Source organism: Periophthalmus magnuspinnatus, chromosome 5, assembly GCF_009829125.3.
Source record: "Periophthalmus magnuspinnatus isolate fPerMag1 chromosome 5, fPerMag1.2.pri, whole genome shotgun sequence".
Taxonomy (NCBI): domain Eukaryota; kingdom Metazoa; phylum Chordata; class Actinopteri; order Gobiiformes; family Gobiidae; genus Periophthalmus; species Periophthalmus magnuspinnatus.
In genome coordinates, this window is record NC_047130.1 from 14290603 (window position 1) to 14311266 (window position 20664).

The following is a 20664-nucleotide window of genomic DNA, read 5'->3' on the forward strand; positions in this document are numbered from 1 at the left end:
CGGCACATCCCTTAGCCCATCAGGATGCAGAACACACATGTACATTCATACACTGTTAAAAAAAAAAAAAAAAAAAAGCATGAAAATTGCACCCAAAAAAAAATTGCGAGGCCGCAAAGGTGAACTGCAATATAGTGAGGGACCACTGTAATTTCAAAGAGCTTGACTGTCATGGCTGCACTGTAAAAGTTGTCTTATACTGATACTAATACTGTGCAGTTCAAAAGTACTGTCATATATTCCTTTTAATTCTGGAAAAGTAACTGTATTCTTAACCCTATCAAATGAAAGATTAACTGAACCAGAACACAATTACTCACAAATAGTACTTTCGTATTTTCGGTACATGTATTTAGCTCCTTCTCAACACTGAACATAGAGAGTGCATCTGACACATGGGGAGGTTTAGTCCATATCTCGAGTTGGGGACAAAATGGTGAAATAAAAGCCCTAGGATCATGTAGAGAGGGTAAAACCAACATTTTAAGGTCAGACTGACGAACCTGACAGCAGCAGTTACAAAGAGCACGCCTATGGTCACTTCCTGTTTTGAACCGGCTAGCAGGTTAGCTAAGTCTCTCTCTCTCTCTCTCTCTCTCTCTCTCTCTCTCTCTCTCTCTCTCTCTCTCTCTCTCTCTCTCTCTCTCTCTCTCTCTCTCTCTCTCTCTCTCTCTCTCTCTCTCTCTCTCTCTCTCTCTCTCTCTCTCTCTCTCTCTCTCTCTCTCTCTCTCTCTCTCTCTCTCTCTCTCTCTCTCTCTCTCTCTCTCTCTCTCTCTCTCTCTCTCTCTCTCTCTCTCTCTCTCTCTCTCTCTCTCTCTCTCTCTCTCTCTCTCTCTCTCTCTCTCTCTCTCTCTCTCTCTCTCTCTCTCTCTCTCTCTCTCTCTCTCTCTCTCTCTCTCTCTCTCTCTCTCTCTCTCTCTCTCTCTCTCTCTCTCTCTCCCCTCTGACATGTTTCTTGCTCTTTCCCTCTGACATGTATCCCTCTCTCTCTGCAGATGCTCTGTTGTTGGACCTAGAGTCCTCCACTCTACACATCTCCAAACGCCCCGTGTTTTTGTCGGACCAGAACTACTCTCTCCCTGTGGGGTCAGAAGAGTGCTCTCTATCTGTTGTGTCAGAGCAGTCTCCTGTGTGTGTGGGGAGCCCAGAGTCCCATCAGGAGGTGAACGGAGACGCCCTAACTCAGGTACAAAGAGGAACTGAAACTTTTTATTTAAATAGGAGTATTCTGCAAAATCAAAGAAATAAAAGGCTGGTGGCCCAGCCACCAGGCGCTCGTTCTCGAGCAACCACTCCAATCCTGGCTCCAGGGGTAGGGCTCTGGTGACGCCGGTCCGGGCGACGTAGCTGACCTTGCTCTTTCACTTGTCATACGGAACTTCTGAACCGCTCTTACACCCTGGACCAGTTTGCCATGGGTGACCCTACCAGGGGCGTAAAGCAACCGATAACAGCACCCAGGATCATTCGGGTGCTCAAACATGGTGATCTAAATATGCTGTCTGTTAGCAATTAATACCCCATAGAAGTAAAATTCCCCCTCTTTAATCTTTATTTTGCCAAAATGTGTGTTATGATAGTGTGTGAAAACTCTACTGTGAAACTGTCCAGTCCCCAGACCCTGCCCTGAGTCCCGGCAGCAAATCAGAGCCAACAGCAGAGGACGAGCACATCTACAGGTCAGTGCTCCTCCTAACTCACTGTCTAGACCAAAGTCATTGACCTTACTTCTCCCTTTCTCCTCCCTCACAGCAGAAAGGTTACTGATTTGTTGCATGTTCTCCCTATGTCAGTGTGGAGTTTGCATGTTCTTCCTGTGTCTGTGTGGCAGAATAGTTCAAGATCTAGAGATGGGTCCCACTGCTCCTAGCAGGTTTAACCCAGACACTGAAGAATGGGTCAAATGCAGGTTTAACCCAGGACACTGAAGAATGGAGATATATGGACTTCAGTAACATAGTTTACTCCTAAATTCACCAGAGCATTTCTCAATAGTTTTTGTTCTCTATATAAAATATTGTGCTGAAAATGTGACCCATGAACAGGCCCATGTGAGCAGCAGTGAGTGAGGATGAAGGTATAAATATGACATGCTCATAGACACACACAGTCGGGTTTGGACATGTGCTTGTGTGATATAAAAACACACATAGAACGGCAGGTGCCTGCTTGAGTGGGGTCAGATAATAATAAGCACAACAACATTATTCCTGTACATTCCACAGTCTTCCGGTCAAACCCAAGCCATCGGACAGTCCCATTGCCATGGCTTCTCTAGGTTCAAACCTCTCGGAGCTAGACAGACTTCTGCTCGAGCTGAACACGGTCGACCACGGCACATCAGCCTTCACCACACCAGGTCAGTCACCTCCTCCGCTCCTCCTCTCTCCTCCACTTTCCTTCTGTTTCTTCTCCTCCTTTCCTCCTGTCTCCTCTCCTTCTCTTCTCCTTTCCTCCTCTCTCCTCTCTTTCTCTTCTCCTTTCCTTCATGACAATAATACATATATATCTATTTATATACATGTATTTGAGTAAAATGTGTCTATACCCAGTACAGATATACTGTATAAGCAGCTCTACTGTCTACATCTATTTACAAAGCGTTTTATTGTCCAGAAATTAGGAAGTGCTGGTTAGCATGCTAGTTGTTGCTAGCTGTTCCGTCACAGCAAAACTCTGCTCAGTTCTCTGAAAGTTGTGAAAAGCACTTATGCATTCAGAGCATCCTAATTATTCACCACAATGAGTTGATAAGGTCCACAGCAAACCATTTAAAATGAACTAGATCTCTTTTTCACCGTATTAACAGTAAAAATCAGGCACAGAACTTTAAAATATAAAATTGCCTTAACATTTGTTTATTTTGTACAGAAGAAGCTGCTCCACCGCTGCCCTCGACCTCCATCCTCCTTCAGGCCCAGGAGAACGGTGTGGAGAAACCCAAGAGAGGAGCAGCGGGACAAGGAGAGGAGAGACCCAGTGTGGAGAGCCTCTTGGATCAGCTGGAGACTTCTGTGCCACTGGTGGTCAGTGAGGATCCTTCTGACCCTTGCTCTGACCCGTCCCTGGAGCTCTCGTCTCAGCAGACCTCTCGGATGTCGGCCTCTTCAGCGACTCGAGAACTGGACGAACTAATGGCGTCTCTGTCGGACTTCAAGGTCCAGAGTAACGTGAGTCCTAATCCTTTAATGGGGGGATTTTGCAAACCTGTTTTTTTTATTTTTCTGCCAGGTTTTAGATGCCATCCATGCATATTTGAGGGATCTAATGATCTCTCCTGGGCCCTTACTGTTAGTAGTATGAGCCTGTACAAAGCTCCGCCCACAAGCCTACATCACCCATGCTCCCACACGACAATTCTCCATAAATATACAAAAACATGATACAAAACTACACAGCAACTTGACAAACCTGAAGTGATGTGCAGTAATTTCATTAGCAGGATACATGCTTATTGTGTTGTGATAAGGGTCTGAAGAGGGAGTGACTTAGTGTGGCGAGCAAAGGGAGATGATTGTGAAAGTTATAACACATGTTAATAAGTTCTTATCGGTGAATATAGCATTTTCAAAACATGATCTAAATATGTTATGTGTTAGTAGTGAATGCCCCATAGAAGTAATATGCCCCCTCTTTAAATGGGGTGTATTTTACTTCTCTGGAATATTAAACTCCCCATTTGACTCCGTCCAGGAGAGTTTAAACTACATATGAGAGGCTTTCATGTTTTTTTGTAATTGTGACTTGGATTGGTGGATAGTACCAGGACTGAATATTTATCATACTTTTACATCAGTTAAGTGGCAGTTTGTGAAGAAAAGTACAAACTACAGGAAGTAGTGCTGAGTTGAAAAAACAGAACCCTCTGCCTATGTCATCATCACAGAAAACTCCATCCAAAATGCAGAGACAATTTACGCACAAGGAAGACACTAACACTCACCAAATAAAGCTGTCATCATCATCATCATTTATTTGTATCTGTCTCATCAGAACTATTGTGTAATAATATATAAAGTTCTGGCCCATGGGGTCATTGCATTTGACTACAAGATGAGACAGGTCAAATGAGCAGAGTGAGGGAGGAGCCTGGCCTGTCCTCTCATGCCTGTTTCTTTTTCCTGAGTTCATTTCTGTTCATTCTTTTACCCCTCTTGTCTTCTCCTTCTGTCTTCTCTCCTTTCCTCTCCTCTCTCTCCTCCCTCCCCCTTTCTCTCTCTCTATCTCTCTACCCTCCTCCTCTCTCCTCATCTCCTCTCTCTCCCGCTTTCCTGCATCCTCCTCTCCATTTCTTCTCTCTCTTCTCTTCTCCTCCTCTCCTTTCCTTTCTCTCCACCTCTCTCCTCTATCTCCCATCTCTCCGCCTTCCAAACCTTTGTCTCCATATTTCTATCTATCCTTCCTCTGTCCTCTCCTCCTCGTCCTCTCCTCCTCTCCCTCTCTCTGTGCTTTTGTGTCTCTTCTCTTCTTTAGTCCGGCTCTCAGTTATCCGTAAACCACGAGGAGGTGGAGTCTGTCCCTGCACCTGTCACCGCCCCCTTCCCTGTCAGAGGCAATCAGCTCCCTCCAGCTGAATCAAATGCCCCGCCCTCCCCTCCCCTTGTCTCCCTTGAGTTGCACATTGACGAAGATGGCTCCTCCCCCAAAACCTTCACTTCTGCCCAAAACAAACACGTCAGTGGCGAATCTTTGGTTACCGTGGAAAGGCTGTCTGGGTCCATCACAGCGTGCAGCAGAGACCAGAGCCAAAGCCCGGTTCTAGTCCAGAGCCAAAGCCCGGTCCTAGTCCAGAGACAAAGCCCAGTCCTAGTCCAGAGACAAAGCCCAGCTCCAAGTCCCAAAAACCCAAGTCCAGTTTCGGTCTCGAAGTCTCCCAGTCCTGTGTCCAAAGTCCTGTCTCCGGACCCGATGGAGCCGGGCAAACTGCCACCTCCCGCCCAGCCCAAAGTCTCCAGCCCCATAACCGTCCCGAGGATCGCCAGCCCCGAGCCCAAGAGCGCCAGTCCAGTGCCAATCCCAGTCATCTCCAGTCCCATAACCTTGCCAATGTGTGCCAGTCCAGACCGCTCCAGTCCCATCATGATCCCAATCCTCTCTGCGCCCGCTGTGGCCAGAGCGCCGATGTGTGCCAGTCCAGACCGTTTCAGTCCCATCACGATCCCAACCCTGTCTGCGCCTGCCGTGCCCAGCCCTCTCACCCTCCCGCCCCCCTCCTCCACCACCCTCCCCCGGACTCTCAGCCCTGACCTGGACTCCTCCCTCTCACCACGTCTGTCCAGCCCCGTGACCACGCCCACTGTCACCAGGAAGACGTTCACGGTGCAGAGTCCTGTTTCCTCTCCTGCCCCAGTCTCCTCCCCTGTCTCCTCCCCCACCCCCGTCTTTACTCCCTCACAGACTAAAGTGGACGAGGTGCTGGATCTAACCTGGCCGTGTCGGGAGCCGCTATTCGACGATGCTCTGGACAAACTGTTGTGCTGTGACCAGGCGGGTGCGCTGTCGGGAGAGGAGGAGGTGCACTGGGAGGAGGAGGACGGGACCATCTCTCCCATGACAGAGGGCAGCTGGCTGGAGGAGTGCCTGACTCCACCTTCTTCATGTCCCGGGACTCCTGACGCCTCGCTGGACCTGCCGTCACAGCAGCCGTCTGCTGTGGAGCGTCTGTCCGCCTCGGGGCAGGTACAACTCCAAGAACGCCACAAGAAAAATGTCACTGCAAACCAGCATGAGACCCGCCAACGAGCCTGGAGCATGAGACTGCCTTGTCCTAGAGGAGTGTACTTGAATTCAGGAGATTCAACTTCTTTGAACTTTTTATTTATTTTTCAGACCTAGATAATTTGGGGATGACAGAATTGATATAAAATTTTATCTGTCATAACCATAGACTGTATATATCTCTGGACATAGCTAACCTGCTATCTGATGGCTCCATTGAAACCCTGCTCTTTCTATAAGTGCTGCTGTCAGGCTTGTCATTCTGACCTGCCAAACCAGCAATGTGGGCGGAAAGGGGCGTTACTTTCAAAAGCCTCACTTGCTCTTTCGTTGCTATGATACTTGCGGTCAAAATTCCAAATATGGAAATAGGCTCCAGATCAGCTGCTGTAACTGATAAGCCTCATTTGGAGCCGAACAATATGGGGGATGTCACACTCTCTCAGTCCACTGAAATTATACAGGCTATGATTCAGACCCTGACACTGTGTCTCTGAGGAAAACACTTACACCCTCAGCTCACTGTTGATTCACTGTTTACAATTGTAAATGAGATGATTATTTCTGAATTCACGTCATGTAGACTGATGTAGCACCTCAGAGTCATAGACCGTATAAAGATATGTACGGGCTATGCTCAGAGTGTGACGGCTGTGTCCAAAGCTGAACTCACGCTCGTCTCAGCTGCACATGTTTGGTGCATGTGTGTCCAGCAGGGGGCGTGTCTCCTCTGCTCTCCTCCTCACCTCCACCTCTCCTCCTCTCTCTCTCTCCTCCTCCTCTTCCTAATCTCTACCTCCCCTTCACCTTCCCTCCTCTCTTAATCTCTCCTCTTCTGCTCCTCCTCTCTCTCTTCTCTTTGTCCTGCCTGTCTTCGTCTTCTTGTTCATTGATCATAAACTACTCGTGCTGTGTTGATGTTTTGGATGCTCTGATGCTTCTGCTGGTGTTTCATTTGTAGGAAATGCTCCTTTGATGTTTTGATGGGATGGTATTTTAAAAACATTGAACTTTTACTTAACCGAGTCTGGACTGTGGCCTGTGGCATGAGTCATGAGTTTGGTTTTGTTTGGTTTTGAGCTGATGATGGTTTGGTTTGGCTCTGGTCCTGGTCTGGTTTGGTCTGGTTCTGTAGAATGCTTTTGTGAAGGCTCTGATAGCTCTGTGTCGAGATGAGGTTTGTTTGTGGTTCGTTCTGCTCCATTGGCCCTTCCTTATCCCCTCTTTTCTCCTCACTCCTCCTCACCCCTCCTCCCTCCTCCTCATCCTTCCTCCACACCTCCTCACATTTCCTCCTCTACTCATTTCCCTCCTCTCCTCCTCCTTCTCCTCATCTTCTCAATTTCTCTCCTTTCCTGTCCCTTCCCTCACTCTCCTTACTCCTCTACATTCTTCACTTTACCTCTTTCTTTGCCTCACCCTTCATGCTCCTCCTCTCCTTTCCCTTCCCTTCTCTCTATCCTCATTCCTGTCTTCACCTCCACCTCACCGTTCTCTCACATCTCCCTTCAAACATCCTCTCTCCTGCTCTTTGCATTCTTGCTTTCTCATTTATCGTCTCCATCCTCCCCTTCCTCTCCCATCCTTTCCCCTCCCTCACTCTCCACGCTCCTCCTCCCCTAACCTTACCTCTCCTCTTCCTCCCTCTCACCTCCCCTCCTCTCCTCCTCCCCCGGCCCGTCCAGCTGAAGTCGGTGATCCGTAGAACCAAAGAGACGACGAATGTTCACCCCATGTTTCGCGAAGGCCATCGGAGGAAGATGGGACCGATCCTGGTGCACAAGTCCAACTCCCAGGACCGTCTGATCCAGGAGCTACAGGGAAAGCTGGGAATCGGGCGTGTGGAGAGGAGGAGGAAACAGCAGACAGACGATTGGCTCACAGAAGGAGTGATCGTCATGTCAAACCCGCAGAGGAGCAGAGAAGAGAGGCCAGCGGTCGATAAGGTAGAGAGGAGAGAGGGAGGAGAAAGGGAGGAGAGAGAAGGAGAGAGGAGCAGAGGGGGGATGCCAGCGGTCGATATGGTAGAGAAGGAGGGGAAAGGAGCAGAGAGGAGAGGCCAGCGGTAGAGAGGAGGAGAGAGAGGGAGGACTGGAGCAGAGAGGAGAGGCCAGGGGTTGATAAGGTAGAGAGAAGGAGAGGAGAGGGTAGGCGAGGGAGAGGGGAGAGAGAGAGAGGAGAGAGGAGAAGCCAGTGGTTAAGGTCGAGAGGAGGTGAGAGGGGAGGAAAGAGGGAAGATAGGAGGAGAGAGGTGAGGCCAGCGGCCCATAAGGTAGAGAGGAGAGAGGGAGGGGAAAGGGTGGAGAGAGAGGAGCAGAGAGGGGATGCCAACGGTCGATATGGTAGCGAGCGAGGGGAAAGGGAGGAGACAGGAACGAGAAGGAGAGAAGAGGAGCAAAGAGGAGAGGCCAACGGTCAATAAGGTAGAGAGGGAGGAGAGGGGACAGGAGCAGAGAGGAGAGGCCAGGTGTTGATAAGGTGGAGAGGAGACGGTAGGAGAGGCCAGTGGTTAAGGTCGAGAGGAGGTGAGACGGGAGGAAAGAGGGAAGATAGGAGGAGAGAGGCGAGGCCAGCGGCCCATAAGGTAGAGAGGGGAGGACAGGAGAGAGGATGAGAAGAGAGGAGGAGAGAGGAGAGAAAGGCCATTACATGAGCATCATATACATCCAAATACTGGCCAAAGTAACTCTTAGAACACTGTAAACAAAGCGGGAGGAGGAGAGGGAGGAGAAGCTCTGAATAAGTTAGACAGGAGGAGACGGGGAGAGAGGGAGGAGAAGAGGGAAAACACAGACAGACCGACGGCTAAACAGGACAAGCTATAAAAGAGAGAGAGAGAGTGGAGAGAACAGGAACGAGTGAGCAGCTTCAGCCTGAACATCATATCTGAAGACCTGTGGATGCAGCAAAGACTTAGTCAGTTCTAAAGTTAAAAAAATCAGCTGAGAAAAGTGCAGAGGAGCCAGGCCTCACCATCACAACCCTAACCCGAGTGTTTGATCAGATCAAGAGCAGCCACGGGGAAAAAGCAGTTTGTTACCTCCACGTGTGTTCATGTACTTTTAGCTCAGAAAGGTGACATTTTGACGTCACCAATAATAGTGTCTGTTCATTAACAGCGTTTAACAGAGCTAAGCAGTCAGAGTTGTGGTTGTTAAACTTCTCAAAAGCTAAAGGTTATTTGTCTACTTTTAGGCACTGATCCAACTATTCAGCTCCGATACAGACTTTGATACTATAGCTTTAAGTATGTGCCAGTACTCGATATCAGCCCATACCAGTGCAGTGACTAAAAACAGCATATATATTTTTTAAAGTGAAATAAGAAAAAACTGATCCAAAAGTGTCCTGTAGCTGTTATGTATCTCTCAAGTAAGGCCCGGGTCTTTTCCTGCATAACTCTGCTGCTCTTGTGATAGAGACCGCTCACAGTCTACCCCTAAATTTAGTAACCTTAAGTCTCAAATATTTCAGATCAAATGAAAAACTTAGAACTGATACAGTCCTGTGTATGAGCGTGGTCCGTCAGTAGACCAGAGCTCGGGTTTCAGTGGTTTTAGAAGTTCTTGTGGTTCTAACTGTGACCTGACGGTTGCTGTGTCCCTCTTCAGATCATCATCCCCCCTGACTCCCCCGCCCCGCAGAGGAAGGTGCTGCCGCCCCCTCAGAAACCTGCCCCTCTCCCCCCTCCCCCACCCACTCCTCCTCCGCCCCGAGAACCGACTCCTCCTCCTCCTCCTCCTCCGCCTCCTCCCAAAGAGCCGACACCACCTCCTCCACCCAGGACACCCACGCCTCCCCCGCGAGAGCCCACCCCCCCTCCGAGGGTCCCCACGCCTCCCCCCAGAGAGCCCACACCTCCTCCCCCAAAACAGTTCTCATCGGTCGGCTGCCAGACCGACTATGACCCCATCTTCCCTCCGCTGCAGGCAAAAACTTCCGGCATGTCCTGCGAAATGCTATGGTGTTATTGGGTTTGTGTTATGGCAGAGTGGTGCGAGAAGGTCTGGTGTATGATTCTCAGATAGTGATGTTTCAAACTCAGTTTTGGTACTAAAGTGTAGAATCGATTCTCGATACTCAATACTGATTCTAATACCAAGGTCATAAAAAAAACACTCTTTCTTTAGACAATACAATGTGATAGTAGTGTGGTAGTACTTTATTTTCTATTCTTATGTGGCCTTATATCTGTGTAATCCCTCAGTTGTCCTGGTAGGTTCCATAGTGTATACTAGTCTATGTGTCTTATACTTGTTCTGATACAGCTCAAGATCATTCTAAAGCTATTCAGGAAAGATTCATTTCTCTCCTGTCAAAGAGACTTTTTTAGTATCAATACCTGTGAACAATGAGTATCTAGTTTCTTTACTAGTTGTAGTATCGGTTAGGATCTGATTTTTGATACTTTTGACAACCATATTTGCTACCTGTTCGCATTCTGTTTATGCTGTATCAGAGTGGTTAACCGTGTTGGTGCCACTAAGCGAGAAGGTCTGTGGTTTGATTCCCAGATTATATGGGATGGATTTTGCATGTTCATGTGTTGTGATGCATTGTTAGATTAGTACCAAAGATACTGACACCAGGGGGGAGTAGAGAGTGCCTAGATCTTTATGAGCATCCAGCTCCCTCTATTGTGTGGGCAAGACACTCCTCTCCCAGTGTCAGTGTGCTTGCATGGAATTTGAGTTGAGGCTTAAGTTTTTAAGCCTCTTTGATCCGAGGGGGTAAAGCAGAGCGGACTGTACTAAAGAGATATTTAGATACTCAAAAAGTACAAAATAAAAGTCCAAGAAATTATTAAAGAAAAATAAGTATTTTGGAAAAGTACTACTCAAGTAAGAGTAACTGTCAGGACACAACATCTGATTTGATGAAGTTAATGTAAGTAGACAAAACATTTAAAAAAATATGTCACAAAATGCGGTATTTTCAATGTTGAAATAATTTCATATTGTCAAATAACAGGCTGGGTTTTAGTCATAGACTGTATATATAAATGGACATAGCTAACATACTAGCCACCGAATTTTGAACAGACTGTATAAACAAGTGGACTAAGTGAGTGTTATGTCACTCATAGCGTTCCTCTCACGTCAAATGCTCATAGAGGCTAGAGCAGTTATAGGGGCCAATTTGGAGCCAGGCTCCATATTTAGAATTCCGACTGCGAGTATCATAGCAACCAAAGAGCCAATCTGGAGTGAAGCTGTGGAAGCTAACACCCCTTCCTGCCTGCACCACTGGTTTATTAGGGGCTGGAGTTTACTAACGCTGTAAATCAAACCTGTTGCTAATGCTAGCGGGAGTGACCTCAGGTAAAGAACGCAGCTGGTTGGTTTTCATATTAATGTTAATAGAAAAATGAAAATACCAGGATCATGTAAAACGGGTCAATACGAACATTTTAAGACCAAAATGACGAGTCTGACAGCAGCAGTTACGGGGAGAGGGGCCACAGTTTTCTACTATAAAATGAATTGGCGCCAAAGTCAATGGAGCCGGAAGCACAAACCATGATCACTTCCTATTTGGAACACGGCAGCTAACAGATTAGCTATGTCCATTTATATATACAGTCTATGGTTAGAAACAGGAAGTGAGCATGGGTGCATTTCCAGCTCCACTAACTCTGTCTCCAATTCACTTTACAAACTGTGCCCCCTCTCTCTGTAGCTGCTGCTGTCAGACTCATATTTTGGTCCTAAAATGTTCATATTAACCCGCTCTACATGATCCTGGCGTTTTTAGTTCACTATTGTGTCTGTAAATCAAGATATGAACTTTAATAACAAACAAATCAGGCAGTTTGCTCGTACTAGTGTTAGCAATAGGTTTGACTAAGCGTTTGCTCCCTGCTAAACCAGCGCTATGGGCAGGAAGGGGATCGCTCCGGACTGGCTTTTTGGCTCCACAAAACAAAAAGGTCCTTACATTTGGAAATGTAAGTCTGGAATATGTCTCCTGGGGTAAAAATCCTTGCTGCTTCAGCCAGTGAAGCTTTAGGTTCTGTGATTAACAAGAGGAAAATGTGTAAAAATGTGTCAAAAATGGTTGATGGCACAGCTGTACACAGGGATTCTTCCCCCGGCTTTATAAACTGGGAGGTTTTTTCAAGCCTCTGAAGAAGAAAGACTTTGTGGTTTATATGAGTTGGGAGAAGTGGCAAGTGAAGCTCATTTTTTGTTGTATTGTCCATCTTATGATGAATTTAAAAATACTTTGATTAAATGTTCACCCAGTGAAGCGGCAGATGAGTTTGTTTAAATGAGAGTATTGATGTTTGTAACACGTCTGGCAGCTGGCCTATTGTATTTTGTTAATGGTGTCTTATAAGCTCTTTAAAGGGCTTGGCATTTTTTTGTACACAAGACACAATAATAAAATAAATCAATCAATCCACATATGGGACTCTATTACAAATTGGCGCCTATAACTGTTAGCTTCGATGAGCTTCATTTGACTGGGTCACACTCACTTAGTCCACTTCTTTGTACAGTCTATGGTTTCAATTCTCTTTTTTACAAACACAGCATATCTGGCTCATAGCTTCTAAGAAAACTACATTATGCATTATAATGTATACACGCACGAATGCCAGTATCTCCAAACCTGAGAAGTAAATCAGACAGAACTCCTCACTGAACAGACTAGAGCTTCAATGATCTGATTGTTCAAGTTCATGGCTCTACACATATATGAATAAATGCAGTATCTGATTGTGACATCACAGGATCTCACACCACAGTTTAGATATTTGACTGGAAAAACCTTTGCACATATAACATTTTCTAAGAGTCATAGGCCACCATCAAACTCACCAGAGGTACACAGTATACACGGGCAAGCAGAAACATTTGGAAAGTGCAGTCTTGACATCAGTGGAACTTGCAGGCAGCACATTGGTCTGGACATAGAGTTTACACTGTTGCCTATACATGTCTCTGTCATCTGAGAGGTCACTCATGACATAATGTCCAAGATATCTGATCTCATCTGTGAGCTGGAGGGCATTCCCACATAGAGACAGGACAGGAAAAGAGCGTCTGTCCTCTTTTGATTTTACAATCATAATGTGACTTTCCAGAGCATTGTACTTAATGTTCAAAGCCAAACTGGGAGCAGATATTTAGCAGCTGCTTTAGGCCTGCACTGTAATGACAAAGCAGTACCAAATCATCTGCAGACATTATAGTTAGACATAATCTCCAATGCAACATCCAGGTTTACATTCATGAAGCTGCACAGGCCATTAGCATAGATATTAAAAAAAAGGGGAGACAAGACTCCACCCTGAGGAGGATCAAAGCAGAATTGCCCCATTTCACCTGCAGTGACTGACAGGAGTACCAGAAGTACTCTATTAAAGTAACCTGGAACAGTTGGGTCTGATGATTTGTAGAACAGTTTTCCTTGGTTAATCTGATCAAACATTTTAGACTTGAAAGAAAACACATGAATATTGTGAGCCCCTGGGAATTATATTCATCCAGTATCTTCTACGCAAAGAGTCAGTGCCATGACCACATTTAAAGCCAAACAGATTAGACGTGAACAGATATGAGTCTTCTCCTTAGATAATGAGCTAGCTTTATTTATTTTTAACCCAGCAACTTTTATTCAAGTACTGTTAGACTGTACAATATAGTACTCAAGTAAGAGTACTGTTACACTGTACAGTATATTACTTGAGTAAGAACAGCAGGAGTAGAGGGCCAGAGGAGCTGTGTGAGGAATGCTAAACTCTGCATGGCCGTAACTTAAGCCGCCACATGACAGTGCACTTACAGGACCAATATAACTATGGCCACGCCCCCTGTAAACCCCACCCACATGTTTACTGAGGGATGGTTTCTTCATGGGTTGAGTCTTTTGCCCCCATAACCACGCGTGTGTGTGTGTGTGTGTGTGTGTGTGTGTGTGTGTGTGTGCGTGCGCGCGCATGCTCTGGATAAACTTGATTGTGTGTATTTTTAATGGTATGAATTGTGGAGAACATTTAAAAGCAAATTGTGAATACTGTGAATACTGTACTGCTTTTGTAGTTTTCCAAATAAAAGACTATGATAAAATCCTGTCTGATGTTTGATTTTTCTGCACACATCACAGTCTGTGTCCCTGTAATAAGTGTTTGTTTGTATGTCCTCCTCAGATGCAGCAGGTGGTGCCGGCCGCTCCTCCAAACAAACTGGACAACATGCTGGGCAGCCTCCAGTCCGACCTGAACCGCCTCGGGGTCCAGACTGTGGCCAAAGGTGTCTGCGGAGCCTGCAAGAAACCCATTGTGGGACAGGTGAGAAGGACCAGGCCTGAGACCAGGTCTGAGACCAATTCCAGACCTGGATCAGGGTCCTAGTTCTCTTGAGTCCCAGACCCAGACCCCTGGTCTGTTGCAGGTTGTCACGGCGATGGGCAGGACGTGGCACCCGGAGCACTTTGTGTGCTCTCACTGTCAGGAGGAAATCGGCTCCAGAAACTTCTTTGAGCGTGATGGCGCTCCGTACTGTGAGAGAGACTACCACCAGCTGTTCTCACCACGCTGCCACTACTGCAACGGACCCATCCTAGATGTGAGTGCTGCTGCTGCAACAGACCCATCCTAGATGTCAGTATTAGGAATTCTACTACTGCTACTACAACTACCACTAATACTGCTACTACCAGGTCTAAACCAGGACTAAGCCACGGCTAAGCCAGGGCTGGACTGGAACTGAACCAACTAATTTTCTTAGACAAAATGTGACAAATACAAAAAAATATTTTGTTGTGTTGCTATAGTAACAGTACATCAGATCAGTTTATGGTCTGGGTCTTTCTCTCTCCCCTTTTTGAGTTTATAAAATCTCATTTGAAATTGCTGTTACAGTTTTCATTCTTTTTTCTTTTTTCTTTTTTTTTATTCCATGTTAAATGAAATGGGTCTTATGGCATCCCCTAGTGGCCATCATCATCATTCACACACACACGCACACACACTCATACACCAGTGTATGCAGACACTGGGAGCGAGATGGGTTAAGTGTCTTGCCCAAGGGCACAGCAACAGCAATCATCTGTGGGAGCTGGAATTGCACTGCCAACCTGTGAGTCAGTGGATCTGACGCCTGTACCACTGTTGTTTGTCGAGGGCGGTATTCAAACTACCAATCTTTGGATCAGTGGACAAGTCTACCGACTGAACTACTGTTGCCTGAAATAGTTTTCACTTCACAGCTGTGCCGTGTCAGGGCCAGGGACTGCCAAATGCAAAGCAGAAGAAGAAGCATGAATGAAAGCGTGTGTCCAAACTCTGATTCGTTGAATATGACACATGTTTATCTTTTTATAATATTTCAAACCTAAATAAGTTTTAGATCTTTGATTCATCATGTTTAAACCCAAATCTGTGTTTTTTGTATTACAGAAAGTGGTGACTGCTCTGGATAAAACGTGGCATCCGGAGCATTTTTTCTGCGCTCAGTGTGGAGACTTCTTTGGACCTGACGGTACCAGTGCTTTCACTACTAAACAATAGACGTAATACTCGATACCGATTCCGATAAGATAATGATAATAAAAAACACTCTTTCTTTAGACAGTAGAATGTGATTTTCCACATTAAATGGTCATGCTTTCTTTTCTATTCCCATGTGGCCTTACATCTGTGTAACTCCTTAGTGGTCCAGGTTGGTTCCATAGTGGTCCATGGGTGTATACTAGTCTATGTGGGTTTATACAGGAAAGGCATTTCCATCCTGTTAATGGGACTTTTTAGTATCAATACCTGTGAAAAATGAGCATCTAATTTCGATACTAGTACTATTGATGAGTATCGATACTTTTGACAACCATAGAAGGTACAAAAGGAACAGACTACTTTTACATCTGCATCTGTTACTGTAGATTTCAGTTTGGACACAATTATGACTTTAAAGATCCCCTCCCTGTGTGTCAGATGCCCTCCTTGTAGTTTTAAATGGCTGGTTCTCTGTGTTCCTGCAGGGTTTCATGAGAAGGACGGGAAAGCATTCTGTATGAAAGATTACTTTGAGATGTTTGCTCCAAAGTGTGGAGGCTGCTCCAGAGCCATCCTGGAGAACTACATCTCAGCTCTGAACGCACTGTGGCACCCAGAGTGCTTCGTCTGCAGGGTACAAGACTACTACTACTACTACTACTACTACTACTACTACTGCTACTGCTGTTACTGTTACTACTACTACTGTTACTATTACTACTACTGTTACTATTACTACTACTACTGTTACTACTACTACTGCTACTATTACTACTACTACTGTTACTAGTCTCTTTGTAGCAAATCAGAATACAACATGATAACTTTCCCAATCCTTTCTTCCTTCTCCTGTCCGCCCTCTTGCCACCCCCACCCCTCTTTCGCTCTCTCCCCCTTTTACTCTCTGTCTCTGCTTTCATCCCTGCACACACCCCACTCTACCCCACTCTCTCCTCTCTTCTTTTCTCTCCCTCCCTCAGGAGTGCTACACGCCATTCATAAATGGCAGTTTCTTTGACCACGAGGGGCTCCCGTTCTGTGAGGCGCATTACCACGAGAGGCGGGGCTCACTGTGCTCCGGCTGCCAGCGTCCAATCACAGGGCGCTGCATCACTGCCATGTCCAAGAAGTTCCACCCGGAACACTTCGTCTGCGCCTTCTGCCTCAAACAGCTCAACAAGGGAACGTTCAAGGAACAACAAGACAAGCCATACTGCCATACCTGCTTCTCCAAGCTCTTCAGCTAGAACCATCTGAGACACCCACATACACCCACCTGCAACAGGTCTTCAAACAGGTCTTCAGCTAGAGCCGCATACACCAAGACAGAACCAGGCCCGGGCGATATGGTGCTAAAAATGGAATCGTGATCTCATTCCTGTGATTCACAGTTTCTCGAATGACTACAGCTCTATGGTCAAACACACACTTTATGCTCAATATGTAGATTTTATATATATATATATATATATATATATATATATATATATATATATATAGACACAGACTGGCTCCAATTTACATTCTATTGAAAATCCGTGGCCCCTCTCTGTAACTACTGCTGTCAGGCTCGTCATTCTGACCTTTAAAATGTTGGTTTTAACCCGCTATACAAGATCCTGGGGTTTTATTTCAGTTTTGTCCCTAAATCAAAACATGAACATTAATAATAGACCAATCGGGTTCCTTTTTTCCCCATGGTCGCTCCCGCTAGTATTACCTAAAGGTTTGATTGACAGAGTTGGTAAGTGTGCGCTCCCTGCTAAAACAGTGGTGTGGGCAGAAAGGGGCATTACCTTCAACAGCCTCACTCCTGATTGGCTCTTTAGTTGCTTTGATACTCGTTGTCAGAATTCCAAATATAGAACCGGGCTCCAGATTAACTGCTATAACTGCTAGCCTCAATGAGCATCATTTGGAGCTGAAGGCTATGGGTGCGGTCACTCCCTCAGTCCACGTCTATGGCTCACACATACTTTACGATAAAACACAGAAGTGTTGTCCTTCTCGAGTCTACATGAATTGTAATCAAGTTAAAATCGTGATCTGGTTCCAAGAAAATGTGATATTCATTTTTTGCATTATCGCCCACCAAACTGATACACAGTGGCCAACCACCATTTAACCAGCAACAACCAGCCAACCAGACAAAAGCAGCGAGCCGTGGGTTTCATAGGTCTCATACGTCCCTCTGCTCTGCTTCTCTTAGGGCTTAGGACTCTGCAGCTGTGATTAGGACAGGCTTTTGCCCAAAGAGATTCTCCTTTCATGTTTTTAATGTAACAGAAAAACAGTGGAGGTTCACATTTTGTATTTGACAGAACTACTTACTTTTATAAACAGATGCATGACAATACGACGAGAGCTTGTTTTAAAAGGGACAGGTCACGTCCAGGAGCATTCACATCTGAAAGACTGAAATCTGAACTTTAAACTCGTCCAAGAATCCCATGCATTTCAGAACATGTTTGTAGAAGTCTAAACTACAGGGTTAGCAACTTTTACACAGAATAAGACCCCATGGAGACACAGGGAGGGCATCTGACACACAGCCTCAGTGAGGAGAATTATGAATCAATTAAAATGTGTATTTTTTCTAGAAAACATCAGGTGCCAGAATTTGCAGCTTTACCAAAATGTTTGTGGTGTGTCTTAGAGTCAGGGGTCAAGGGTTAGGTCCTTTCAGATCATGTTCTGTATATGTACTGTGTTTGAGGGAAATGTGTAATAATGGTGATGCTACTGATGTCGATAAACTTATGCAAAAATACAAAGGTTATATCCAGGTGTGTGTTTGGACTGAGTCTACAGGCCGGGACTTATGATGGTGCACGGAAGCAAACTCAGTTAGTCCTGGTTAAATCCTTGTGTAGACGTGGTTTAGTACTTGGACCGTAATAACGTGCATCTGTATTTAATATTGAGAAGCACTTGTGCAAATTTTCATAAAAAGTGCAAAAAGTTTTTTTAAAAAGTGAATGTTTCTATGCAGTGAATCTGAAGCGTGCTAAGCTCTGTGCATGTGGTTTTGGGTCTGTTTTGTGTTAGTCTAAGAATCTGATGTTTACGTTTGTGAAATGTTTTCTGACAGGACTGCGTTCTGTTCGCTTCAGCCAAATGTTTATTTTTGAGTCACACCGATTTCCAAAGAGCTGGTTCCTTTGGCAGGTTTCAAAACAAACCATATTTTACTATGAAAGTGCCACTGTCAAAGTCCTGCTTCGGTCTTGGACTTAACCTGGTCTAGTTCTGGTTCCTGGTTTAGTCCTGGTCTAATCCTGGTCCTGATTGTGGGTTGACCTGCCATTGACCAGGTTCAGTCCTAGATCTCTCTCTTTATTTTTGTGAAAATTGTTTGTGCAATAAAGTTTCACACTGGAACCCCTCAGGACTTCTCTCATGTGTTTGATTAGACTAGAATCATAGATTGTACAAAACATAGAACAGACTGTTTATATCTTTATATCTTTATAGACTGTAAATATAAAAAACATGGCTAACCTGCTAGCCGCCAAATTCCAAATAGGAAGTGAGCATGGGCTCCAATTCACTTTATATTGAAAAATCATAACCCCTCTTTCTGTAACTGCTGTCAGACTCATCATTCTGTGGTCCACATCTCACTGTGGTCCACTGGTTTAGTTCATGTTTTTGGGTCTGAGATTGAAATACTGCAAATAAAGACAACGTTTTATGGAAGTGAGGGGGGTCTTACTCGATCTATAGCTGCAGCAGCTGAACACACTGAGGAGGGTGATTATACACCAGCATGTCAAACAGGTGTAAAAGATCAAACAGGCACATTATGCAAAAGGAAATTTCAAAAAACTTGCTCTGCAACAAGTTTTAAAATTTCAGTCGCGATTTAAATCAACCTGAACAACATTTGACATTGGTCTTTGGTTTTGCCTCTTGGTTAGATCTTAGTCCTGCTTTGGTACTGATTTAGAGTTAGTTTTAGTTCAGGCCTAGTTCCCCAGACACATGTTGAAAAATGCATATTAAGTCGTGGGAATGTAGTGCACGCAGCCGCAGGACCACAGTCGGTCCGTTTCGGGTTTCTGGCAGATCCGGACTCGCTTCTTGGTTAGTTCTTGGAGTTTGAAGACGAGGGCGTTAGGCGCATGTACCGCGTCCTGCGTCTCCAACAGTCGCAGCTCCTCCAGCGTCGCGAGGTTCTTGAGGGCCTCCTCCCGGAGCCCCTCGTGACGGAGGTGCAGGCTGCGGAGACCGGGGAAGAGCCTCGGGATCAGCGCCACCTTGTCCGAGTCCAGAGGCGCGCGTGGGTCCAAGTGGAGGTGACGCAGGTTCGGGAGCTGTGTGGAAAGAGAGGTCATCTCCTCAGAGGTGATCCGCGAGGGGAGCAGCGTGAGGCGGGTCACGGAGGAGGGGATCGACCCGGCAATAGCCCCCACGGGTGGACCGTGGGCCAGCAGCAGAGAGGACAGCAGGGGCAACTCCCGGAGCCATGCCGCGAGCAGGGAGTATCCCCCGGGCTCTTCACTCCTGAAGAACAGGGCCAGGCTCTGAAGACACGGAACCATCTTCAGCATGTCCGTGGATAAACTCCACACTGAGCAGTCCACCAGCTCAAGACTGCGGAGTGCGCGCTGCTCCAGTGGGGGAATGTTCCGTAGTGTGGCGTCCTCTAGGTGCATGTACGGTGGCAGGTGCATGGACAGTGACAGGTGCTGCAGGTGCGGCAAGTGGTAGAGGATCCGGTACAAAACACATTGCGGAGGAATGGTGCACCTACCGTGGAAAGTGAAAGACTGAAGGCGCGTGAACTTTGACAGTGCAAGAAAACCGGGTTCATCAAAGAACGCGCTTTTACAGGAGCACTCACACAGGCGCATGTGCGTGAGCTGCAGTGGAAGGAGCGCGAGGAGTCCGTGCAGAGACACACACAGGGAGCACTGCCGCAGATACACACGCTCCAGGCGCGTGAAGCACCGTAAACTGTCCGCGCGCTCCTGGCAATAACCTGCTATGATCAGCGAGATGAGCTGCGGCAGCTCCGTGGCCACGTGCGCCCAGGTCCTGAGGGCGGTCAGCAGAGCGGAGGTCACTCTCCAGCGGCGCAGCGTGCTCCAAAAATGCGCTCTGTACGCGCCTTTGACCGGTCTCAGCTTCACAGTCCAGTCCCGCCACAGCCCGCTGCTGTCCACGAGCCTCCGCCACAGCGTGCACGTAGCGCGCGCTCTGAGCCGGTCCACGGGAGATAAGAACCCGAACACCAGAGCCCACACTTCATCTGGGAGCCGCGTGTACGGGGTAAACATATTTACAACTTTTACACGTGCACGTAGACTAACGCATGGCGCATGCGCACAATTTATTTTTTTTACCTGTAGGAAACCGAGCGCCTGCGCCACCCCGCGTGCGGGAGCAGCACCGGAGTCACGTGACGTCAAACGTTATTATTATTTATGATTATTGATTAGAAT

General features: G+C 46.4%; 2 protein-coding genes across 2 annotated transcripts in view; one reads left to right on the plus strand and one right to left on the minus strand.

Annotated features, from left to right (window-relative positions):
• Window positions 1-16675, plus strand: part of LOC117371515 (mucin-2-like) — a 29140-nt gene extending 12465 nt beyond the window's left edge. Inside the window, exons 2-13 of the mRNA XM_055221843.1 lie at window positions 996-1186; window positions 1612-1679; window positions 2226-2359; window positions 2872-3170; window positions 4474-5679; window positions 7404-7664; window positions 9330-9647; window positions 13874-14014; window positions 14118-14291; window positions 15125-15206; window positions 15703-15851; window positions 16198-16675. Of these exons, the coding sequence (XP_055077818.1) occupies window positions 996-1186; window positions 1612-1679; window positions 2226-2359; window positions 2872-3170; window positions 4474-5679; window positions 7404-7664; window positions 9330-9647; window positions 13874-14014; window positions 14118-14291; window positions 15125-15206; window positions 15703-15851; window positions 16198-16464 (3290 nt within the window). The 3' untranslated portion in view covers window positions 16465-16675. The remainder of the gene's footprint in view (window positions 1-995; window positions 1187-1611; window positions 1680-2225; window positions 2360-2871; window positions 3171-4473; window positions 5680-7403; window positions 7665-9329; window positions 9648-13873; window positions 14015-14117; window positions 14292-15124; window positions 15207-15702; window positions 15852-16197) is intronic.
• Window positions 16676-17887: 1212 nt separating this feature from the next.
• LOC129456271 (F-box/LRR-repeat protein 12-like) lies at window positions 17888-20518 on the minus strand. The gene has a single exon (XM_055222092.1). It carries the CDS (start codon window positions 20497-20499, stop codon window positions 19219-19221), a length of 1281 nt encoding a protein of 426 aa, XP_055078067.1. The 5' UTR covers window positions 20500-20518; the 3' UTR covers window positions 17888-19218.
• Window positions 20519-20664: the final 146 nt, after the last annotated feature.

Coding starts and splice junctions, on each gene's coding strand:
- LOC129456271 (XM_055222092.1), bottom strand. CDS start 20,499: ATGTTTACCCCGTACACGCGGCTCCCAGATGAAGTGTGGGCTCTGGTG.